General features: G+C 34.0%; 4 protein-coding genes across 4 annotated transcripts; 2 read left to right on the forward strand and 2 right to left on the reverse strand.

The window, feature by feature from the left end:
* Nucleotides 1-3221: 3221 nt before the first annotated feature.
* LOC133315312 (probable L-gulonolactone oxidase 6) lies at nucleotides 3222-5957 on the forward strand. Its single transcript, XM_061516911.1, has 4 exons — nucleotides 3222-3905; nucleotides 4362-4617; nucleotides 4989-5090; nucleotides 5251-5957. The coding sequence occupies exons 1-4, from the start codon at nucleotides 3222-3224 to the stop codon at nucleotides 5955-5957; spliced, it is 1749 nt and encodes a 582-aa protein (XP_061372895.1).
* Nucleotides 5958-10583: 4626 nt separating this feature from the next.
* Nucleotides 10584-14506, forward strand: LOC133315296 (probable L-gulonolactone oxidase 6). The gene is made up of 4 exons (XM_061516894.1): nucleotides 10584-11353; nucleotides 13009-13264; nucleotides 13504-13605; nucleotides 13761-14506. The coding sequence occupies exons 1-4, from the start codon at nucleotides 10664-10666 to the stop codon at nucleotides 14504-14506; spliced, it is 1794 nt and encodes a 597-aa protein (XP_061372878.1). The 5' UTR covers nucleotides 10584-10663.
* Nucleotides 11225-16482, reverse strand: LOC133315281 (uncharacterized). Its single transcript, XM_061516875.1, has 2 exons — nucleotides 15165-16482; nucleotides 11225-11384 (listed from the first exon to the last, which is right to left on the reverse strand). The coding sequence occupies exon 1, from the start codon at nucleotides 16408-16410 to the stop codon at nucleotides 15931-15933; it is 480 nt and encodes a 159-aa protein (XP_061372859.1). The 5' UTR covers nucleotides 16411-16482; the 3' UTR covers nucleotides 11225-11384; nucleotides 15165-15930.
* Nucleotides 16483-20963: 4481 nt separating this feature from the next.
* On the reverse strand, nucleotides 20964-22904 carry LOC133315319 (3-ketoacyl-CoA synthase 1-like). Its single transcript, XM_061516918.1, has one exon. It carries the CDS (start codon nucleotides 22799-22801, stop codon nucleotides 21206-21208), a length of 1596 nt encoding a protein of 531 aa, XP_061372902.1. The 5' UTR covers nucleotides 22802-22904; the 3' UTR covers nucleotides 20964-21205.
* Nucleotides 22905-26014: the final 3110 nt, after the last annotated feature.

Consider the following 26014-nt stretch of genomic DNA (forward strand, 5'->3'; position numbering starts at 1 on the left):
GCTAAACAAATGTAACAAGCTTCCTATGTATGTTTGGGACAAGAGGAGATCTATGCCTTTTAAGCGTTGCGAGTTTTAAATATGTAAAAAAGAAAAGAAAAGAAAAGTGAATGAGTGTATTTTTTGCAATAAGAAAAGAGAAAGTGGATAGTTAAAACAATAACGGAGTTAAGACTAAGAAAATAGATATGAGTGGAGGGAGAAATTTGTTACTTTATTCTGAAATATAAATGAATTATTTTAAAATAACTAGAGGAATGTATCACATCTTCAATGAAACCGCTTTTACCTTTCCATTCTTTTCCATTCTTCGTGACATATTTATTCCAATATTCTGCAGATAATTTGCATTGATCGTCTTCTTTATAAAACAACATACGTCCATTAGGGCAACAATGTATCTTCTTTCCTCCAAGATTGAGGTTTTTCACCAATTTTTTAACTCTGTAAAAAAATTTGGGCACGGCAGATGTCTTTTTTTGCGAAGCAGATGTCTCCCTATTTAAGTCATGGATGTATAAAGTGATATACATCTAAACATTGCTTTTTTAATAAAAATTATGAAAAAGTTGTATTTTGGAATCTATTTACGAATTTGTAGCAACCAGTCGTGCACGAAATGGGGCGCAACCGGGTTGTATTCCATTTTGGACGCGACTTACACTATGATAACACGTGAAATAAAATTTTTAACAATTTTATTTTAAAATTTTGAAAGATCATAACTCTTGACTCAGATATCTGATCAGATAATTTTTTTTATTCTATATAAGTTTTTGAAATGTATGCACTGACAAATTTCTGTAGGTATCTATATCCCATATAATCAGCATATTTATTTCATCTCTATTCAACAACATTCCTCACCGCATCTTCTGCATTATTACTGAAGGGACTGTGTAATATGCGTCTTCATCATTACCCTTTATAAAAAGTTTTACATCTGGTGAGTGAAACTTAAAAAATACATATTTTATTGTAAAAACAACTTTAAAACCCTTTTATTTTATTATCTATTTTTTTCCGTTGGAAAAGCCATATAATCATCACTAATCAGTTCTCAAACGTCAAATTTGAGTTGAAGTTCCGTCTCCTACAAACACGATTTGAATTTGCAACAATAACTTTAAAATTTTGAGATACGGATATCTATTTTCTAATGAGTTGAATAAGTTTTACATAATTTCTCTTGTCCATTAAAATAATAAGTCACGAATATTTGTTAGTGTTGGAAAATAAAAATAAGCATAGAAATTAAATAACGTTATTCACATTCACAGATATAAAATGTGGCAAATAGGGCACAAGGAAGCATTTTTTTTTTACCAAATCCACTGTGAAAATTTTTTGCGAGTAGATCTCGAAAAATTACGTGGAACAAAAAAAATCACCTAATTCGAACATTCGAATCACAGAGATATTGTCTTTTTGCGACCAAACCCCCTAGCGTGCCTGGAATTAGGCACAACTGATTGCTTCCTATTTTGAACGCCACCGGTTGCTACAAATTAGTAATTAGATTTCAAAATGCAACATTTTCAAAAAAATTAATTAAAAAATAATATTTAAATTTTTTTTGGCCTACGACTGTCCGTTGAATTCCTTCGAAACTGCCGAACTCAGTACTATTATTTTACAACTCTTTTTTTTTGAATGTAGAATTATGTCAATATGTCAATGTCCATCGGCTGCAATTCATATGCGAAATAGTCTTTTTTTTATAATTAATTACCAAATTGACCCTGTTTATAAATTATTTCAAAAATTTAACCTCTTCAGAAAACATAACACCAATCTGCCCATGTTTGACCGTTGACCATGAAGCCTACCCGGGTACACCCCTCCCTACCCGGGTATATTCTGAAGTTTTTTACATACCCGGGTACACCCCTCCCTACCCGGGTATATTTCTTGAATCTAGAAAAAGTTTGAATTATTTACCCGGGTAGGGAGCGGTGTACCCGGGTAAATAATTCAAAGTGTTGTAACTGGCCATTCCTTTGGGATTCTTCATAGCCAAGTCTCGTGTTGTTGCCATCTCCAACAGAGAAGATCAAGGGTCCTACATTACTGACAAAATTTTAACTGTTCTCTACTCTATATGCTTGTCATGCATATAGATAATGAGTGGTCCTATATGCTCTGGATTTTCTAGCTTGTTCTTTTGAGTTTGAAGTCTTTCTTTTAATGGTTTATGTAAATGAGGGATAGAAAAACAGAGGGCTTAAGTAGGAGACAAGAAAGAGGGCATGGTAGGTACCTCAGTCTCCATTCTGCCACCCACAAATATTATCATACTTTCACAAAAAGCTTGGTCTCTGATCTCTTCAACAGACCTCGCAAAGCTCTCTCTCCTCACCTCAGAGTTGATATAGGCATATAGCAATTGTGTATTCCATCAAAAATTCACTTCTCAGTTTTCAGATCTCGACCACAACTCAGTTTGCACAGATCTCAATAGCAAGGAATGCAAGCCCAAATTATTATGCCAAATTGGCACTGATTGCAAGTGGTTCTTATTCTTCCATTATCCCCTAATTCAAATTAAGAATCCACACTTTTCAAGATTACAAGCAAGTATGAATTATTTACCCGGGTACACCACTCCCTACCCGGGTAAATAATTCAAACTTTTTCTAGATTCAAGAAATATACCTGGGTAGGGAGGGGTGTACCCGGGTATGTAAAAAACTTCAAAATATACCCGGGTAGGGAGGGGTGTACCCGGGTAGGCTTCATGGTCAACGGTCAAACAGGGGCAGATTGGTGTTATGTTTTCTGAAGAGGTTAAATTTTTGAAATAGTATATAAACAGGGTCAATTTGATAATTAATTATTAAAAAAAAGGCTGTAGTGGTCAAAAAGCTTCGAAATGCCGCATTTGCGCTCCATGGACATGAAAAATGACTAATGCGGGCACGCTTCACGCCATTTATTATTGATCAAATATCAAACTTATTTAATCCATAATAATTGAGTCCGGTGGTAGTTATTTTATTCGTCAAATAAAATTTAATAAAAAAATAATATGAGATGATGTGCGTGCATTAAATTGCCTGTACATCACTGACCACGCCATAATTCGCTCATAGTCAATGATATTTTCTTCAAGCCACCAACGACGTCCATATCCCTCTCAGTGCTCTCACTCTATAAATAGCATAATGCTGGGTTCAAGGAGATAAAATAAGACAAAGAAAAAGAGAGAGTAAACTATGAGAATGCTATGCTCTAAAAAGATGAGAGAACAAGTAGTATTCAAATCCACTCTCATCTTCCTCTTCATCTATAGTGTGATTTCAACTCTTCCCGAGGATCCGATTAACTGTTCTTCAAATAATACAAACTGCACTATCACGAACACGTACGGGGTCTTTCCTGACCGAAGTATTTGCCAGGCTGGTGAGGTTATGTACCCAACCACAGAGGAAGAGCTCATATCCATGGTTGCATCAGCTTCTAAAAACAACATAAAAATGAAAGCTGCTACACGCTTCTCTCACAGCATCCCTAAGCTTGTTTGCCCTGATGGCCAAAATGGGTTGCTGATAAGCACCAAAAATCTCAACCAGATATTAAAAATCGATGCGGAAGCAATGACAATGACAGTGGAGAGTGGTATAACACTGAGGCAGATCATCAGTGAGGCTGCTAAAGCTGGATTGGCGTTGCCATATACACCATATTGGTGGGGTATAACCATTGGTGGCCTTATGGCTACAGGTGCTCACGGAAGTACATTGTGGGGTAAGGGAAGTGCAGTTCATGAGTATGTTGTGGAGCTTCGAATTGTTAGCCCCGCAGGACCTGAAGATGGTTATGCTAAGGTTCGGGACCTTAACGAATGTGACGAAGATCTTAATGCAGCCAGAGTTTCTTTAGGTGTTCTTGGAGTCATTTCTCAGGTAATTTGTCTTTATACCTTTTCTATTTCTAGGTATCAAGAAAAAATAGATTATAATTAATATGAAACATTTTTTTAATAAATCTTGTTGGTCATAATTTCAATAGGTTTTAAACATAAACTAAATGCTTTCTATATTTCACACATTCTTCAGATATATAAAATCATTAATGTAGTCTCGTCCAATAGCTTAAGTTTTTGGATTGAATTGGTTGTTTACATGGTATAGAGCTTCGGTGTACCGGGTTCAATCCTCACCGCCCCTACTTTCTTTCAAGCCCAGTGAGCTCTCGTGTGAGGGGGCAGTATATAAAATCATTAATGTAGCCTCATCTAATAGCTTAAGTTTTTGGGTTGAATTGTTTCTTTAGATACATGATTAATAAATATAGTGATAGTAACTTTAAAACTTGGGTTAACGGTCCAATTGATATGTTTGGTTATCATTTTTTGACAGGTTACCCTGAAATTAGAACCACTCTTCAAGCGATCTCTTACCTATTTGAAGAAAAATGATTCTGATTTAGGAGATGAATTGATTAATTTTGGAAGAAAGCATGAGTTTGCTGATGTAACATGGTACCCAAGTCAAAAAAAGGCCGTGTATAGAATTGATGACCGTGTCTCCCTAAATAAATCTGGCAATGGCTTATATGATTTCATCCCATTTCGCACTACACTCTCAGCCGAATTAGCAATTGGCAGATCTACAGGTTAACTTCCTTTACATATTAAAAACAGAGGATTTTTTTATTTTTTTTTAAATGGCACGATTCATATTAAAAGAGGATTAATAAATGCTGCTCGCACAATCATTCAGGTCATAGAAATGGACAACCATCTATAAATAGAACTAATTCGTTGGGATATCATGAAGTGTCATATTAATTGGCAATATAAGTGAGAGAACTGATAAATCTAATGTGTTAAGGTTTTGAATTTAGACACGGTCGACCAAAATGATATGCAAACAAGATGGATCTCTTAATAAAATTAGAAAGTTTTCTTGAAGTTAAGTTTCTATAGTAGAGTGGAATATTGTTCTGTTTAAAATAGTTTAACTTTCTATATTTTCTTACGGTAGAGGAGTTTCAAGAAGCAATACAAGATGCTAATGGGAAGTGCGTTAGTGCAAAATTGACAACCGCAACACTGGAAGTCGCTGGTTATGGATTGAATAACAATGGTACTTATATGTAATTTGTTTTACGCATTCTAAAATCAGTAGTTTCCTTGTTCTCTTTAATATGTATAATTTAAACAAAAGGGTAAATTTTGACTTTCAAATAAGAAAACTTTCAATTTAAAATATAAAAATATTAACTACGTTGACAAATATATAATAGGACTCTTCTCTGGGTACCCTGTCGTTGGATTTAACAACCGCATGCAGTCATCGGGAACATGCTTGGATAGTTTAAATGACGTAAAGATCACAGCATGTCCATGGGACTCAAGAATCAAGGGAGAATTCTTTCATGAAACTGCATTTAGCATTCCCTTGTCTGTGATAAAGAACTTCATTGAAGATGTGCAAAAGCTTGTCGAGTTGGAGCCAGAGGCACTGTGTGGCTTAGAGCTATATAATGGAATCCTTATGCGCTATGTTACGGCTTCCAAAGCATACCTTGGAAAAAAAGATGATGCTGTGGATTTTGACATCACATACTATCGCAGTAAAGACCCATTGGCTCCTAGGCTTTTTGAAGACATACTTGAAGAGATAGAACAAATTGGATTGTTCAAATATGGAGGGTTACCCCACTGGGGAAAAAACAGAAACATAGGGTTTGTGGAAGCAATCCAGAAGTATCAAAATGCAGACAAATTTTTGAAGGTTAAAGAGGTGTATGATCCACGAGGACTTTTCTCCAGTCAGTGGACGGACCAAGTGCTTGGACTTAAAGAAGGGTTGACAATATCGAAGGATGGGTGTGCATTGGAAGGGTTGTGTATATGCTCACAAGATAGTCACTGTGCACCCGACAAAGGCTACTTTTGCAGACCAGGCAGAATTTATAAGGAAGCAAGGGTTTGTACTTTGTGCACCTGATGTTCAGAATACCAAAGGAGAAAATGATGAGAAGAACGAGCTGTGAAGTTATGACCTTTTGTGGCAGATGTTCTTCTTTGTTGCTTTTTTTTTTTTATAGTATTTCTTTTAGCAAAAATATTCTCAATTGTCAAAAAAGTGAGTATATTTTTGAGGTAAAATTGTTTTGAGTGTCATGGGATTTATTATGTTATAATTTGCTCTATTTGTTGGAATTATTTATAATTCTTATGTGCTACACTCAATTGTGTTTTTATTATTTTAATAAAATTTAGATAAGTCATTGTATATATGCCGGTGCATAATCTTAACGTGCTTCATCAAATGATTTTTTTAGTTTGACTTAGATGTTCATAACGCTGATTAGTATTAATAACGTAGGCCTGACTTATCTATCTATCTATATATATTCTAAAGTTAAACCAAAGCAAACTCTCTTTATGTTCACACTTGAAATCCTCTAAAACGCTGAGGTGTCAAATTCTAATTCATGCTCAGCTGTGTGCTCACACTTGTGTTCACACTTGCATTAACATTTAAAAAAAATAAAATAAAAAATCGTAATAATGACTTTTTATGAAAAAATAAAAAATCAAAATGGATGATTAATGACCCATCATCATTAATTGTTGTATGAAATGAAAGGTTTTTAAAAATTGCATTGGAAGATTAAAAGTTTTTGCAAAAATTTATTGAACCTTATTGGAAGCTGAAAAGTTTTTTTAAATTGAACCTTAGTGGAAGCAGAAAAGTTTTTTTAAATATTTAATGTGCAAGCCAAATTTAATGGTGTATAAATAGAAGACATATGGGATGGGGGAGTTGTTCTTTGGGAAATCGTCTGTGCTCATATTTTTCATCTCCACTACTTTCTTCATCTTCTCAACCTATTCTTCTACGTTATCTATTATTATATCGTTATTTATGTACTCGAAATATGATTTTATAAAGGATCTTAATCCATCTAAGGAGGGATGGAGGATTAAGGTTAGGGTGGTTAGGACTTGGAATGTTCCTAATTTTCAGAATAAAGGTTTCGACGATAACATGGAGATGATTCTTTTGGATGAACATATAATAGTTTTTCTCTTACCATTTGCAATTCTATTGTGATATGCTTTTTTTAACTATTATATGTATGCGTTTTGTAGGGTGGAAGAATTTATGCTATTGTCAAGTTGTTCTTCTATTAGATGAACATGTAATATTTTTTGTTTTTTGTTTTTTTTTGCAGCTCTGTTGTAGAGCAATGTCGACGAGATGTTTTAGAATCACTAAAATATGTACTTCTGTACTTCCTCGGACGAAGGTATGACATTCTTCTCTATATGTTTTTTCTTCTACAAGTATTTTCTCCATAATTCTTTTCATTTTTTGAATATTATAAAATAAATAAATTGCACAATTGAGTTGATATTGTTCTAGAAAAGTATCTTTTGGCATGATATATTATATAAAAGTAAATTTTTTAATATATACAATGATTTCCCACAACCACTACGAAATATGGATCACAAGAAAGAGTGTACTTTTTGGGAGCGGTATATAGATCAAGTACAAATTTTCTAGGCAAATAATTAATCTTATCAATGAGAAAAAAGTGAAAAAGGCATAATAGTGGAAAATTAAAAGATTAAGGCTTTATAACAGTGAAAGCAAACAATCTACTATAAAATCAACATCATCAATGAAATTAGGGTTAAGAAGAAGAAGAACGGTTTGTGAGTATATTAGATGGAAGAAGAAGATATGAGTTACCCTCTTTTAGGGCCTGTTTGGTGTGACGTATAAGGCATGATAGTATAAGCTTATACTATACGTTATGACATTTTCAGTTGTTTGGTGTGACCATCGTATAGTATAAGCTTATACAGCATAATCCCTTAATACATCAAAACGATGTATAACTTAATCCGGCCTAAGGGTGAGGGATAAGGCCTGATAAGAGATTGATGTATTAACATCGTTGACCAATGTAATTCTCAAAAAATAATATATTATTTTAATATTAATCTATTAAAATAAAAATTTATTTTTCAATATATTAATTTTTAAAATACTAAATATTTTTATTTTTATAAATATTAATTTATATTTTGGACACACTGATCAATAAAATTTTCTAATAATTAATATCATATGACATTTTTTGAAGAATTATATAAATTATTTATTAAAGGATATTTTTATTAATTTTTTATCATATATAGTATTATACAATGCATTACCAAATACTAGATGATATTATCTTATACAATATATTATTTTATACAATACCGTGCCAAACGCTGGATAGTATTAAAATTCAATCAGGTCTTATACAATCAGGCCTTATACTATCAGGTCTTATACTATCAGGTCTTATCCTATACTATGCACCAAACATGCCCTTAGATTTTTAACTTTGCAGCTTCTTATTTTATTGGTGGCTGTTATAATTAGCAATAAGTTGTATGCATTTTTCTTTTTTTTTAGCCATCCTCATTTTAACATAGTCTACTATGACGTATTTTTTTATTTTCATAACTCATCGAGTAGATAACTATATTTGATTTGTATAATATTGATCACTCAGGATAGCAGATTTTTGTTTATGGTTGATATTTGCAAAGTTCTGTGTCAATGTTGTAATTTTTCCACTTGAAATATAGAACAAGATAGTAACACAGATTTTTGTAAGTATAAGGTTTGCAGTGTAATTAACCAACCACGACGGACGAAAAATATTTTAATCTTTTTTCTCCGTGCATCGCACGGATAATACACTAGTAAGTTTATGATAGAAAAATGGTAATGGTGTTAATAATTATAGCTATGACTTGTCTGAATTTATTTATATAACTAAAAACGATGGCTGCACAGCTTGCCCCATAATATTTGTGAACAAAAAATGGAATGGACTGTTGAGGAAGCCCTGTCCTTCCTTTTTGCATAACTGTCTAAGGACACGTTTGGATGAGTTTTTTTTCAGAAGTTGCTTTTTTTTTATAAAAAAAGCAATTTTCATTTTTAGTCCGTTTGGATGTCTACTTTTAAAAAAAGCAGAAGTCACAAAAAAAGTCAAAAACTTATTTTTTTTCTGAAGCTAAAAATTTTAACTTCTAAAAAAAACAAAAGTCAAAAGTCAAATTTTTTTTTCAAAATCTAAATATTTTTATAAAAATATAAATAGCTTTAACTTTTGTAAAAAGGACTTCTAAAATATGGAAGAGATAAAAGTTACTTTTTTCAAAAGTGCAAACAAACGGGCTCTAAATCGCTCGGCGGAAATTTCTTGAATTCTATGTCCACAATTCAGATTTCGTATAATCTCATTAATTTAATTTTTTTTCACTATTTCAATTAGGGGTGTTCGGGTCTGAATAGAATCGATTTTGGAAGAAAAAATTATCTGATGTAATTCCTTCGGTTTGGATTTTTTTCAAATTCGATCCAATCCAATTCAATTTTTTTGGGTTTGGATTAGATCGGTTTTTGATTTTTTTTTTTAAATCTAAAATTTGTTTGATGAATATTGTGCAAATAACATACTTTTTATATGTATCAGTAAAGGATAATCTAATTTTTTTTGGCAATAAAATATAAAGCTCTACATTGACGAAATTTTGCTGATAGGGTGTAGCTAAGTTTTTTTCTTAGGTTTAGCTGATAGTTTAATGGGTCTTGGATTTAGAATTTTTTTGCTATACTAGAGAAAAATCCAAGTAAGTAGAGAAAAATTAATATATTAGATCATTTTAGATTGGATTGATTTTCACTAACCAAATTGAAAACTGATCCAATCCAATTAAAATTTACAAAAAAAATTATTTTATTTTTGATTTTTAAGTTATTGATTAATTCAATTATCAAATTTTTAATTCGATCTTGAATCGATTTAGATAGATTCATCAACAGCCTAGTCTTAATATTAAAATGGGTTTGTCTACTCTCATGTTGGAGGAGAGAACATATCTCATGCTAAGACACAAAATGATGGGACCCACCACTAAAAAAAAGAAAAAGAAAAGAAAAGAAAATAGTAGCACATTTATCGAAGTGTCTATGACATAAGATAGTAGTCTTCTACAACATGAGACTCCTATTTTCCTATTAAAATTTATGGATTGTCAATAGTCAAAGGTTGTGAAAGAAAGAGATTGTACAACACCCAATCAAATGGGATTACGTTATCTCCTTGAACTAAGTAGTCCACATGTGACATGTGTTGTTTATTTCGTGTAGTTGTTCTGGATGACCGTGGGTAAGTATGAAATTTTCACCTTTGACCAAAAAACTATTATTCCTGTCTATGAGATATAAAATGAGTAATGCGGGCTCCCTTCACACCAATTCCTATTAATTAAATATCAAATTTAATGGTATTTAATTAATCCATAATTTTATATATTTGACCGAGGACTTAATTTGCTGTAAGGATTGTATCTTAGTACAAGTGGTTTTTATTAATTAAACAAGCAATATTTATTTAGTAAAAAAAGATAACGTGCGGACGTTGAGTCTTATTGTCTTTTGCGTATACTTGTTGTAAAACTAATGTTATAGGCATTCATTTAATCATGATCTTAGCCAATGGCTATATGCGCATCCGTTCTTAGTCAAATCTTTTTTCATCAAGCCACCAAGGTCGACCATATCCCTCTCCCTCTATAAATAGCAGCACAATTACTTCAAGACTCGAGGAGATTAAAAACAAAAAGTCAAATATGAGAATGCTATGCTCTAAAAAGATGAGAGAACAAGTAGTATTCAAATCCACTCTCATCTTCCTCTTCATCTATCGTGTGATTTCAACTCCTCCCGAGGATCCGATTAACTGTTCTTCTAAGAATACAAACTGCACTATCACGAACACGTATGGAGTCTTTCCTGACCGAAGTATTTGCCAGGCTGGTGAGGTTATGTACCCAACCACAGAGGAAGAGCTCATATCCATGGTTGCATCAGCTTCTAAAAACAACACAAAAATGAAAGCTGCAACACGCTTCTCTCACAGCATCCCTAAGCTTGTTTGCCCTGATGGCCAAAACGGGTTGCTGATAAGCACCAAAAATCTCAACCAGATATTGAAAACTGATGCGGCAGCAATGACTATGACGGTGGAGAGTGGTGTAACACTGAGGCAGTTCATCAGTGAAGCTGCTAAGGCTGGATTTGCGTTGCCATATACACCTTATTGGTGGGGTATAACCATTGGTGGCCTTATGGCCACAGGTGCTCATGGAAGTACATTGTGGGGCAAGGGAAGTGCTGTTCACGAGTATGTTGTGGAGCTTCGAATTGTTAGCCCCGCAGGACCTGAAGATGGTTATGCTAAGGTTCGGGATCTTAACGAATCTGACGAAGATCTTAATGCAGCCAGAGTTTCCTTAGGTGTTCTTGGAGTTATTTCTCAGGTATTTTATATTCTCCACACCTTCTCTATCTCTGGTATTAAGCACAAAAAGGTCGAGATTGTTAGACAAATCACATAACACAACACAATCATGCAATATAATTTAAGGAATAGCATATAATCTTGGTATAAAATAACGTTCCATTAAAATATACATTCTAGATCTTTCAAGCTAATTGTGTTATGGGTTAGTAGAGAGCTTAAAATTGATTATGTAATTGTATCTTGAATGAATACAACATGAAAAAAGACAAGGATTATTCACCCCACACACACGTAGATATCAATCTACCAAAATAATATTGTAATTGTATCTTGAATTAATGCAACATATATAAAGACAAGGATTATTCACCACCCACACACACACACTCTGCCAAAATAATATTGTAACTGTATTTTGAATTAATGCAACATAAATAAAGACAAGGATTATTCACCACCCACACCCACACACTCTACCAAAATAATATTGTAATTGTGTCTTGAATTAATGCAACATAAATAAAGACAAGGATTATTCACCACACTCTACCAAAATAATATTGTAGTTGTATATTTAATTAATGCAACATAAATAAAGACAAGGATTATTCACCACAAAAAAAGAAAATAAAAGACAAGGGCCAGTTTGCTAGTCTAATTTTGTTTTGATAGAAGAAAATATTTTTATAATTCCAGATCGAGAGTGATGGCATGTAAAATCCTTTAGGTAGTGTTTGGTTGAGGTGAAATTTTTTAATACTAGGGAAATGTAAATACTAGGGATCTGCAGGGAAAGTGAGTTAGATAGGAAAGTTTTAAAAAAGTTGTTTGATTGGGCAAAATTTTATCAAGAAAATTGAATGAAATTTCTGTAATGTGTGTTTGGTTGAAGATAAAATATTGATGAAAAAAGTTAATCAAATTACAAAATTATCCTTATAAAAACATCTTGGTTTTATTGCAACCTTCGTGTCTTGTCTTCCTTATTACAACCCAGAACTTGAATCAAGAAAGTGTGTCTGAATAATCAAAGGCTGTCAGCATATTCACTTGAAGATTATTAAGTTGTTCACAAACATGATTGGGTCCCTTGACTGCAATGCTTGCCTCAAATCATTCCTCAAGTTGAAAACAGTAACCATCCAAGTGGTTCTGTCTTAGCTCCCTCAATGAAGATCTCATTTCACAAAGTGAATAAACATAAGGCCACATCTCTGTTCTCCTTTGCTTCCATAAATATACAATTTCTTCGATGTCTCGTTTGCTTCCTTTTAAGAAGCTGACAAACATCCTCAGATTCTGCTTGCAAGGAGGGTAAATTTGTCATATTTTTCATCCCAAAAAAGAGTTGTCCGGTATTCACAACAATACCACCATCCAAAAGGGCTTCTTCAACAGTGCAAAACTCTAATTTTTACACGCGGATGTCGATTGTTAGGGAAGCTACTTTGATGGACAAATTTCAGCTTATCCCTCAACCAAACGTGGAGAAATGAGATATCCATATACACTTTGCTGGGATAATCTCCAGAAGGCCCGAACCAAACGCTACCTTATAAAATTGTAACGTCAATATTCAAATCCCTAACATTGTCCTGCAGCCCACTACCGATCAACGACAGCTGCCTTATTAAAGTCTAATTGATATGTTTGGTTATCATTTTTTGACAGGTTACCCTGAAATTAGAACCACTCTTCAAGCGATCTCTTACATATTTGAAGAAAAATGATTCAGATTTAGGAGATGAATTGATTACTTTTGGAAGAAAGCATGAGTTTGCTGATGTAACATGGTACCCAAGTCAAAAAAAGGCCGTGTATAGAATTGATGACCGTGTCTCCCTAAATAAATCTGGCAATGGCTTATATGATTTCATCCCATTTCGCACTACACTCTCGGCCGAATTGGCAGTTGTAAGAGCCACAGGTTGGTTAGCTTCCTTTACATATTGAAAATGGAATATCAACCCCTCCCAAAAAAGGACAACCATCTATAGATATCGTTTAATTTAACTTGTATTGTCATCTGCTTTATTCTATAATACCATGCGCAAATAAGACCACTCATTGAAGTTACAAAGTTTTCTTAAAGTTAAATTTGTAGATAGTAGAGTAGAAAATCACTCTGTTTTAAATAGTTTAACTTTCTATATTTTCTTATATTAGAGGAGCTTCAAGAAGCAACACACGATGCTAATGGAAAGTGCATTGGTGCAAGGTTGATAACAGCGACACTGGCAGGCACTGGTTACGGATTGACTAACGATGGTACTCATTTTTTTATTTTTTTTACGCATTGTAAAATCATTTTACTAGTTTATTTGTTCTCTTTGTCTGTAAAACAAAAGGGTAAATTTTGACTTTGAAATAAGAAAACTTTCGATTTCTAATATAAAAATATTAACTTCGTTGACAAATGATAGGATTCTTTCTTGGATACCCTATTGTTGGATTTAACAACCGCATGCAGTCATCGGGGACATGCTTGGACAGTTTAAATGATGCAAAGATCACAGCATGTCCATGGGACTCAAGAATCAAGGGAGAATTCTTTCATCAAACTGCATTTAGCATTCCCTTGTCTGTAGTAAAGAACTTCATTGAAGATGTGCAAAAGCTTGTGGAGTTGGAGCCAGAGGCACTGTGTGGCTTAGAACTATATGATGGAATCCTTATGCGCTATGTTACGGCTTCCAAAGCATACCTTGGAAAACAAGAAGATGCTGTGGATTTTGACATCTCATACTATCGCAGTAAAGACCCATTGGCTCCTAGGCTTTTTGAAGACATACTTGAAGAGATAGAACAAATTGGATTGTTCAAATATGGAGGGTTACCCCACTGGGGAAAAAATAGAAACATAGGGTTTCTGGAAGCAATCCAGAAATATCAAAATGCAGACAAATTTTTGAAGGTTAAAGAGGTGTATGATCCACGAGGACTTTTCTCCAGTCAGTGGACGGACCAAGTGCTTGGACTTAAAGAAGGGTTGACAATATTGAAGGACGGGTGTGCATTGGAAGGGTTGTGTATATGCTCGCAAGATAGTCACTGTGCACCAAACAAAGGTTACTTTTGCAGACCAGGCAGAATTTATAAGGAAGCAAGGGTTTGTACACGTGATGTTCAGAATACCAAAGGAGAAAATGATGAGAAGGACGAGCTGTGAAGTTATGACCTTTAGTGGCAGATGTTCTTCAATTGTTACTTAACAAATAACAAGCAATATGTTTCTTCTGAAAAAAAAATAAACTTCACAATTCTCAAAAAAGAATTGATTATCTTTTTTGAGATAGAATTGTTTTCAATGTCATGTAATTTGTTGTGTTATAATTTGCTCTGTTTCAATATTAAAATTTATGGATTGTCAGTCATCAAAGGTTGTGACAGAATGATATTGGACAACACCTGATCAAATGGTTTTGTTTTTAAAGTTGAAAAATGGGGTTTATTTATTTTGAGATCATGTTATCCCCCGCGTACTCAGTAATCCACAGGTGACTAGGTGAGGACGTACGGTTCATTTCGTGTCCTTGTTCTTGATGACAATTACATAAGTATTAAATCCGTGAAGCCAAAAACAAATAAACCGTGAAGCCATTTCATCTCGTTCCTAACTAAAACTATCAAATTAGTAAGGGAGACAGTTAAAACTCGTCATGCACAAGACTACAAACCAGAGGCACGCCGAGAATTCTAATGGATCAACAAGAATTAGCTTAAAATGATGAAATGAACATGAATAATTTTATGCTATGGAACTAAGCATTGTGCAGGTAAAATGATGCACAACTAAGGCAATGAGTGCATAGAGTAGTGCCCATTACCTCTGCTACTGAAACACTGATCGGCTACGGCAGCTCTACAATGGAAATACAAGTTTGTTTGTTTAACTAACTGCAGCATCCTGCAAGCCTATCAAGCTAATTTGAAATTCAACCATGTAGAGCTGCAAGAATTTCAAGATGTCAAACAACATAATACCAGCTGAATGGCTTTACTTTGCTGTGTTATATGCATATTTTATTTCTGAACTGATCAAATGAAGGACTGAGTCAATTTCAGGATTTTATGGCGAACTGATCAAATGATTTATTTAGAAATATATGACTGCCAAATGTATTTGTCAACAGATGTTCCAAATCTGCGTGCATTTTTTGTTAAAGGCAAGAATATAACAAGAAATCCGATCTCAGAGAAAAACATGAATAAAACAGACAGACAAGGAATATGGATTAGCTTGGAAATTCCAATGTTAACACGTACTCTAGTTCCATATAGAGACACACATCAACATAGCAGTTCAGTGGAATCAACCTAACAATTAAAATTATGTCCCAAATATAACAGAACAATAACCAATAAGGCAAGCATGTAAATTAAACTACGAAATTCTGTCATTTTCGGTTAATTTATCAATAAGCAATTTAAATATGCCATTATATATAAAATTAACAGAAAATCCAAAGCAAAAATTAAAAAAAAAAAAAAAAAAAAACATATTTCTCATATTAACAATGAAAAAAAAACATATTTCTCATATTAACAATGAAAAAAAAAAACTGTTGTAATGTAAAATAACAAGACTGAAAATCAAATGGTATGTGAAAGCTCGCAAAGACGTTTCTCCAAGTCATCCAATTTAGCACCCCAGTGGTTATTTATGCAAAGTGGGCGAACATTGCTGTAGTCCGCAGCACTTTCTTCCATGCGACTGACCGCAGAGGATGATCCCCTCCGTTGCTCCTGCTTATTCTTCTTCTTCTTATGAGCACTTGCTCTCTGCAACGCCCAAAGTACATCTGACCCTCTAATCTGCGCTTCCCTGCCTTCTTGCTTTTGTTGTTGTTGTTGTTGTTTTGGAATTGGAAGTGGATTGGATTGGAGAGTGCCAAGGAGGGTGTGACCTAACTCCTCGGCTTGTTGGGTGGTGGAGACGTCGGGGAGGGGCCGCCGTGGGAGAGACGTGGCTGAGACGGAGGGAACAACAGGCTTGTTAAACGGCGTGGCGTGTTTTGAGATGACAAGGTTGCAAGGCCTCGTTGGACCGACGAACAAACACCAACACTGCATCTTTAATCCTTATCTTGTGTTCTCTTCTACGCTTCAACAACCTTTGCACCTTTTTTTTTTTTTGGTTCAAATATTAAATTTCAATTATTATATAATTTATTCTTTTTAATTTTTTTTAAATATTGCTATCATTAAATGGACGTTATTGACATTTAGCCATTACAACATCCTCACGCAAACAATTGCGAATAACGTATGGCGTTTAGTATATAAGGGGGGGCCTGTATCATTTTGTTGGGTGCGAATGAATTCTCAATTGCTTTCTTAACAATGTATTGGGTTGGGCCGCAGCATTTGTGGTCTACAATATGGTAATTGTCTATTCATGTCAAGTCCTTAATAAGAGTCCATAAAACTTTAGGAGGAAAATATTTGTCATTTTTTTTTTTTGGTTAACAAATATTTGTCATTTTAAATTATATAATTTTGTGTTGTTTTTAATGAAATTATGTTGTTTTGATGTGTTTTTAATATATTTTTTAAATCAAGAAGAAAAAAAGAAAGTGAAGGAGAGAGAATATAAAAACACACCAAAACGACATAGTTTCATTAAAAATGAAATAAAAATGTGTCATTTAAAATGACAAACACTTTTACAAAAAAACACATTCGTTTTGATTTCAAGAAAATTGAAACACAGTGATTTTTCACTTTTCATACTCATTTTTATGAGTAAAGTATCTTTTGGATTCTTAACAAAAATTACGAGACCTATTTTAACTCTCTAGGACAAAAAAGTCAACTTGTGGTTCATCTGAAATTCAAAATAGATTCAATTAATCTTTTGTCTATTTTGAATTTCAGAAAGATCAAGTGTCAAACGTCTTTTTAAGAGATTAAATGGAGCCCCCGTACTTTACACTTTTTATATTACAAAGTTATAAATTTTAGAATAAAATAGTTCTCAATAAAAATTATGGACTTAATTTTAATCTTATAGCCTGTTATGTATTGACGATGTGAAATTATGAGGGTGGTGTGAGTAACGGTGAGTAGTGTACTATAATTTTGATGGTTTGAAATTTTCCAAACTCAAGCCTACGTTTATTCCATCCAATATACTCCCAATCCCCATACACTTCCATCCCCAATATTCTTTTTAAAAAAAAAAAATCATAAAACCATTTTTAAATTACTTCACTGAATAAAAATATTAAAAACTTATTTAATAAATTTTATTTTAGGAATAAGTTTAAAAAACTTGAAGGCATATTCTCTTTCTATTTTAAAGTTTTGTCATCCTTTACGACAAGAATCTATTTTTCTTCGGAGACAGTAGACTATTCAGATAAATTTATTGGTTCACATTTATTTATTTATTTATATAAATTGGGTAAAAAAAATAACAATTTCAAATAATTTATATAATTAAGTTTTAATAATTTATTAATTATTTTTCTTAAAGATTTAAAATTAATTTTTAATTTAAATAAATAAGCATTTATTTTATACATAACATTAGGTAACAATAAAAAAAAAGGAAATACAGTAAATATAATGGTCATTTTTGACAATTTTGAACGTATGGGTGAGCCCAGGTTACTTTAAATTTGTTTGTGTCAGGCTACACCACATAAAACAAACAAAAAAACAAAAAAAAAAATTCTTTAATTTTGGTGAGTTCACATATTTTGTAAGTTATCCGGGTTAATCCCTTAGGTTCAATGCATTTTGACACTCCTATAGCATTCCTCTTTAACAAATAAGGACATTGTGCAAGAGGGTATGTTCAATTGTAAATTGAATACTACTTTGATAATGTTGTGAGTTGAAAAAGAATTTGTTGGTTGCTAATTATATTTAATAAACTCCCAAAAGATTTATTGTGCAATTAACGATGAATATATATATATATGGGTAATGTTTTCCTTCTTTTACATGACACAGGCAATCTTTCTACACAAACATAAAAGTGGGCCCATCAATTCTTTTACTTTTCTTTTATTTTAAAAATAGTGACCCCACAATCTCATGTCTCTATAACATGACCTAAGAACTTTCCTACAACATAATATTAGTTTTTCCCTATATATATATATATATATATATAAGATTTTATAAGGGTTATATTGTAGGAAAAGTGATTGTGTAATGTTATAGAGATTCGTTTTGCGTGCCGTAGTTTTTTTTTGTTTCGAAAAGTGTGGGCCCCACAAAATGTTGTGTGTGTAGGAAACTTTTTTATGTCATGTGAAATGATAAATGCAAACCCTATATATATATATATATATAGTTCACTTTTTCTATCATCAATGTAGATAACTTATCTACATTGAGCCCAAAACGACGTCGTTTTGTGGCAGAAATCAAGGTATTTTTGTAATTATAATTTATTTCAGGATTATAATAGTCTTTTTCATTATAGTTTTTAACTTTTTTACCCAAAACAACGTCGTTTTGGGTAGGGGTGTTCGCGGTCTGGATTGGATCGGTTTTGAAGCAAAAAACCATCCGATCTAATTCCTTCGGTTTGGTCATTACATCATCCGATCGGTTTGAATTTATTTTCAAATCCGATCCAATCTGATCCAATTTTTTTCGGTTTGGATTGGATCGGTTTTCGGTTTTTTGAAAAACCAAAAAAACAGAACTTATAAGAATTATTTTTAGAAAAATGAGTAGTATTATTTGTCATGGATCTTTTTGTATTGGTAGTAGCAGAAAATTTTGACAATACCGTAGTAATAAATCTTCCAAAATCACTAATAAAAAAAATTATTGATCGATGTTCTAATAAAAAAAAGTAATGAATTCTTTTACACAAATCACTGTTTTACTACTTATAAATTATAATGGATGCAAAAGTGGCCACTATGAACACTGGCCAAAACACAGCTTCTACAAAAAACTTAACCATGTATACTAGATTAACGAAAGTAATCCATAAATTCCATAACATAGTAAACTTAACACATAAAACTGAATTCTTCTTACCCATACCTAGATCATTGGCATGAATACTACATTAACAAAAAAAAAAATTGGTAGAAAATAAGTTTGGATCGGTTTTCAACATCCAAACCGAAAACCGATCCAATCCAGAAAAATATTTGCGGTTTTTTTCAGTTTTTGGTTTTTCGGTTTTCGGTTATTTCGGTTTTTGGTTTTTCGGTTTGGTTTTTGCGGTTTGGATCGGTTTATGAACACTCCTAGTTTTGGGAACGAATGCAAATAACTTATCTACATTCACTATAGAAATGTTAAAGCATATATATATATATATATATATATATATATATATATAAGATTTTAATATTTTTATTTTTATTTTATAATTTTTTTTCTATCACATTCATATAAAAGTGAATAAGTGTCATTATAATGAGAAAAAAGAAAAAAAGTTAATATATAATATTGAAATCTATTATGAAGAACTTAAGTGGTTCCCACTTCCTATCCAGAGCATCTCATTCCACCACTCTCCCCTGACTTCTATCCACTACAAATAATCATTCACTAAACATTGCATCACACCATTAAGTCACCAGCAAGCTATCCACTGGGGGCACAACCTCCTAGTGCATTTCATTTATATATAACCCTTTATAGCTAATAATGAGGGAACTCATCTGATAACCTATCTTAGTATTTACAAAATTTGCCACCATGGCTACAATCTATACATCTGTGCTCAGAGCACATCCTATCTACTAAGCAGATGACTCACACACAATCTATACATCTGTGCTCAGAGCACATCATATCTACTAAGCATATGACTCACACACAATCTATACATCTGTGCTCAGAGCACATCCTATCTATCTACTAAGCATATGTCTCACACACACCCATTGTCTGACATCTTTACCATAAGTTCCGTAGATACAAATACTAACTATCCTGCTAAACATTAATGTTCACTCTAGAACAAAATCCTTTCACTTTTATGAGTGAATAAGTGTCATTATAATATTTTTCATATATATATATAGGCTTATCATTTCTCAAGCTGTTTGAGATAATTTTATCTTCAGCTACTAAATCATAACCGTACAAAGATGAATTAATGGTAACAAAGAAAAAGACAAAAAATGAATCATAACAATTCAAAGGTGAATCAATTAATATAAGAAAATAAATAAATAAATAAAATGACGTAATTTTGGAGTGGCTGAAGATAAACTTATCTCAAGCTGCTTGAGAAATGTTTTTCCACACATATATATATATATATATTACAAAACACGCGCGCACTACCTTAATTTTATAAACTCATCTTAAAATGAGATTTCCTATTTTTTTGTGAAAATCTTAAAATGGGAATATAACCTTCGTCAATATTGACATTAAATTTTATTAATATTATTTAAATTATATAACTTTTGCCCTCTTTCGGGTGAGGGTTTTGAAAAACCCGCATCCATTCACTTTTATTAATATTTTTATAAAAATATGTTGATAAGAAATTAAAATTATATGGTCCTATTAATCTTACAATATTTTATAACAAGACAATTCTAAATGGTCGAAAGACACATTAGGAATTATTGCTATTGACATGACACCGAAATACTCTAGATACTAAAAATAGACTAAAAATTTTATTGGAAATGCAAACGGACAACACAAAATTAATTGTCAAATCCATGGTTGATATATTATATCACCTTCACAATATAAATAAAAATATTTGTTCCTTAATTCCTTTTGCGTAGATTAGATAAGGTTGATGAGTTTCTAGTAGCAAAATAGAACACAGAGTACGACCACTGACATTAAGCAATGATGTACTTAAGTAACAACACTCGCCCCAAAGAGGTTAAAAATTATATAATTTAAATAAAATTCATTTCTAAGAAGCAGCGGCGGGGACAGTAACAGGGTAGTCATGGACGGAATCATCCCACGGGTTGCCCCGCCAGTCCCCAACCACAGGCATGTCCCTCACCGCCTTCCACACGGCGCTGTTGCACTTGAAACCCGACCCGAATGCAATCTGCCAGATCCGATCCCCCTTCGCGACCCGACCCTTTGCCTCCGTGTACGCCAGCTCATACCACAGGGAGCTGCTGGACGTGTTCCCGAAGCGATGCAGAGTCATCCGAGACGGTTCCATATGCCACTCACTGAGTTGAAGGTTCTTCTGCAACTCGTCCAGCACCGCCCTTCCCCCAGCGTGGATGCAGAAATGCTCGAAAGCAAGCTTGAAGTCCGGAATGTAAGGCTTCACCCTCGACCCCTTCAGCAACTTCCTCCGAACCAACGACACGAAGAACATTAACTGCTCCGAAAACGGCAGAACCAGCGGCCCCAACGTTGTTATGTTTGTCTTCAATGCGTCACCGGCCACCGCCATTAGTTCCCTCGCCAAACACACCCCGACTTTCCCCGTGTCGTCCTCTCTCTGGTAAACGCAGTTGTAGTGCTTGTCGTCGGCACCCTTATGGGTTCGAACCGTGTGGACAAGCTGGTACTTGGACCGGACCCGGTCCGAGGATTTGTTGGAAAGGAGTATAGCGGCACCACCCATGCGGAAAATGCAGTTGCAGAGGAGCATAGAACGGTCGTTGCCGAAGTACCAGTTGAGGGTTATGTTCTCTGTGCTCACCACCACAGCGTAGGAGTTTGGGTTCGCTTTCAGAAGGTCCTTCGCGAGATCAATGGAGATAAGACCAGCGCTGCAACCCATGCCGCCAAGGTTGTAGCTTTTTATGTTGGTCCTGAGCTTGTAGTGGTTGACAATCATTGCAGAAAGAGATGGGGTCGGGTTGAACAAGCTGCAATTCACCACAAGAATGTCAATGTCTCTGGGGTTAACACCTGTTTTGGCAAAGAGATCATCCAATGCTCCGAACATAACGGCCTCTGCTTCCAAACGCGCTTCCTTCATGCACAGATTTGGTGGCTTCGACATGATTCCTCTCGATAGGTACGTCTCGTCTCCCAAACCGGCCCTTGTTGAAATTCGCCTCTGGAATTGAAGGCTCTCTTCCTCGAAGGCACCACTCTCCTCTGTCATTTTCAGGAACGATTCCACTGAGATTTTTCGCTCCGTCTCTGGCTTGTAACAGGCAAAGTCCACGAGGTAAACCGGCGTGGACCGCTTCGCCCAATACAGGCCGATGAGGAAGAGTAGAACGGCTGAACCGGTGACCGTATCAGGGTCGAGTTGGACCGTGCGGTTGGACCAAAATTGGGACAGGTGGTGGAGTTTGAGACCGGTTAGTTGAACCAAGAGGTACAGGAAGAGAGGGACTATGACGGCAAACATGAGAACGGTGGCAGCGTTGCATGTGTACCCGTACCCTAACTTAACATACTTGAGCTTCACCGACTGTAGGAAATCCGGCAACCGTCGCCGGATTTTGATGACGGCGGAGGATGAGTCCTTGAAGTCCATCTCAGCCGTTAATCTCTCCTTATCCATGTCTATGCTATCGCGACCCATTATTTTTTTATTTTATTTTTTCTCACCCGTGTTTTGTGTTTGTTTCTGTCAGCGTGTGTGCGAGAGAGAGAGGCTCGCTCTGTTTGAGTCTATAGAGCTTGTGAGGGACTTGCGTTGGTTTATAAAGGAGGGGACTGAGATGAACAATAATTACCCTCTTTGAAAAAAAAAACAAATGCGGCTATACTTGCACGCTACATGGGGCCTAGGATATTAACCGCAAGAAAGCTATTATTGTTTTTATTCGTGTGATTTAATTTTGGAGGAAGTAGTTTCAAAAAAGATGGATGGATAGCTCAACCACTTATAGAAAACCATCCTATTTTTAAAGCAACATACATATTATATACACATAATCTTAGCTGGATTTTGCGTTTTGTAATTTGTGTTCTTAATAATATATGTAGCGTGATTTGTATATAATCTTAGCTGGATTTTGCGTTTTGTAATTTGTGTTCTTAATAATAAATGTAGCGTGATTTGTATATAATCTTAGCTGGATTTTGCGTTTTGTAATTTGTGTTCTTAATAATAAATGTAGCGTGATTTGTATATAATCTTAGCTTGATTTTGCGTTTTGTGATCTGTGTTGTTAATAATAAATGTAGCGTGATTTTTATATAATCTTAGCTTGATTTTGCGTTTTGTAATTTGTGTTGTTAATAATATATGTAGCGTGATTTGTAGTGGATAGACAATTGAGATTTGAGACTATAAGAAGGGGACGAGAGGGTTTTGCTCAGTAATTTCTATTTGTGTTATTTTGCGTGTGCCTTTGAAATAAAAAAAATGGGGTAATCACACGCAAATGTGAACTGAAAAATATTAGTAGGGTCCAAGATGAAGATCACTAATGCGGGGAGAAATCGTGTATCAGTCAGCAAGGAAAAGGGAGATGGGGAAAGAGGGGAAATTTTCCTAAATTGATGGAAAGCCGGTAGTTGTTGGTGGCTGGTCGTCTAGGAACAATTAATGGTCTTGTGCTAATTTGTCAAAAGTTCAACCCCATTAAAAAAACTTGAAAATAAATAAATCAGTTTTGAGTTAAATGAATCCGGTCACAGGAACTTTTGTTTGCACTTAAAATTGATGATATTTACTGAAGATTCGATTTGTTTTTGTCTCTCTTTAGCAAAGGTCAATATCCTTCATCACTATCCAAAGATGTACTGAGGCAACAAAATTAAGGGGTATTAAGTGACTTCAACATGTTCACGGGGATAATAAGTCAATCTCTTTGTACTGCCATGTTTTTCTTAAAAGAAGAATTCATTTCAATCTTTTCAAAACAATCAAAACTGATAGGATACAGAAAGTAGGAGAGAGGAAACCAAACAAAACAATAATATGAAATGTAAGTAGCTGATCTAAATTATTAAACTGTTGCGCCGAATCCAGAAATGCAAGGAAGTTTGGTGGTGGATGGTGGAGCTAAGAAACTATTTGACTTTTCCGAGTAAAGTTGGTATATATTTATCTAAGTTGGTGGAGAAATGGTTTAGGCCAACAAATCGAAATGGCATAACCTAGTCTACCTAGTTTTACAAATTCATTCCTCAGTCAGCTCAAAACAGTAATACCTGCATTCCTACGGTTCAATGTCTCAGCTTATGTAATGTTACCCATTTTTTTGAGTTTAATTTTACAAAAGTTTTGGTATGTGGTTGAAATTTCAGCACACCGAGAGAATGGCAAAAAATAGCTCTGTTGAGATATATAGTTTCACGTTGATTGGTGGGAAATTAATATGGCATTTATAAGGCCTTGAGCACTCCTACCCTTGAGCTAGCTTTTAGAATGGTGTATCCCAAGATTCTTTACATAGTATCAGAGTCTCATTGTCCCCCGTTTTAAAAAGTGAAATTAAAATAAAAAAAACACAAGAAGGTAAACAAAAAATGGGTCTGTCTCTTGCGTGAGGGGGCGTGTTGAGATAAATAGTTCCACATTGATTGGATGAGAAACTAATATGGCCTTTATAAGGCCTTGGGCACTCTCACCCCTTGAACTAGCTTTTCAGGTGGTGTATCCCAAGGTTCTTTACACAAAATTAGAATTGGCCCCAATATTAGGATTAGATGTACCCAAGTGAATATATCAGATATATTAAAAAAAAATTCCCAATATTACGGGCACTGATCATAAAGTCCTCATTGGAAATTGCAAATCGTTGAGTCTTTATGCTGTCATGCTTCAATTCCTTTTTCAACACGACTTACATGCTGAAGCCATACCTGAGGCATGTAGCTCACCGACCTCGTTCAACTGCTCTTGCATTTCGGATTTGGTTGACCACAAAGTATACATTTTACGGTCATTGGTTCAGCTAATATGTTAAGACTTGTGCAGCATTTAATTTCTTTAATATAAATTTGATAATCTTTGATAAAATAAATATAAAAATCACCTGCTCATATTTTTGCGAGTTACAAGCGCTAGTATAATGAATCTTGAATCTGTTAAAACTCACCCGTCTGATTTTTTTCATTTTCGATTATCATCTCACACTTTACTTTATGAAGTATATTTTTGACTTAATTGTTGGGCATCAAATGCTGAAAACAGGTGTATTAGGATTGAGCATGTGATGTGATAGATTATAATCAAGTTTATCTTTGGTGATACGTATATATTTAGTTTCAATTCTAAATGGAGTAGAGGTGGTAAACCGTTGTCAAAAGGGATGAAAACAACATATCCTTGTAGATGCTGGCTTGATCCCTAAGGTAGGACCCTTTGAACTGGCAACTTGACAATGGTCCCTCTAAACGTACCGCAATGGATTTATGTACTTAGTTAGCAAGTGAGATTAAAGCTTTTGGGTCCCATTCTCGTATGTGTATATGGTGACATAGACAGGGAGTTTCGCCCATCACATCACATTTGAATCTTGCTTTTCCAACTAGAAACTGATTCAATCAATGTTTTTTTAAATAATGGCGTTGATAATCAATGTGGTCCGTGGTTGGTTCCAATAAATCAATCAAAATAATCATGTGGTCGGTGTTTATCATGTTTTCCAAAGTTATTTTTAATACAAAATTTATCATTTTTTTTTAAATTCTTATTCTGTAAAATAATTTTAAAACATAATTTATCAATTAAAAATTTTCAAAATTAAAAAAGAAGAAGATATTTTAACATTGTTTGAATTTATTTATTTATTTTAAAAAAGCCATAGGAATAGAAAAAATATAAAAGAAAATTTGGGAA

The sequence above is a fragment of the Gastrolobium bilobum genome, unplaced genomic scaffold (genome assembly GCF_033153095.1).
Source record: "Gastrolobium bilobum isolate Gb01-03AN ecotype WA unplaced genomic scaffold, APGP_CSIRO_Gbil_v1 utg1030, whole genome shotgun sequence".
In the NCBI taxonomy this organism is placed as follows: domain Eukaryota; kingdom Viridiplantae; phylum Streptophyta; class Magnoliopsida; order Fabales; family Fabaceae; genus Gastrolobium; species Gastrolobium bilobum.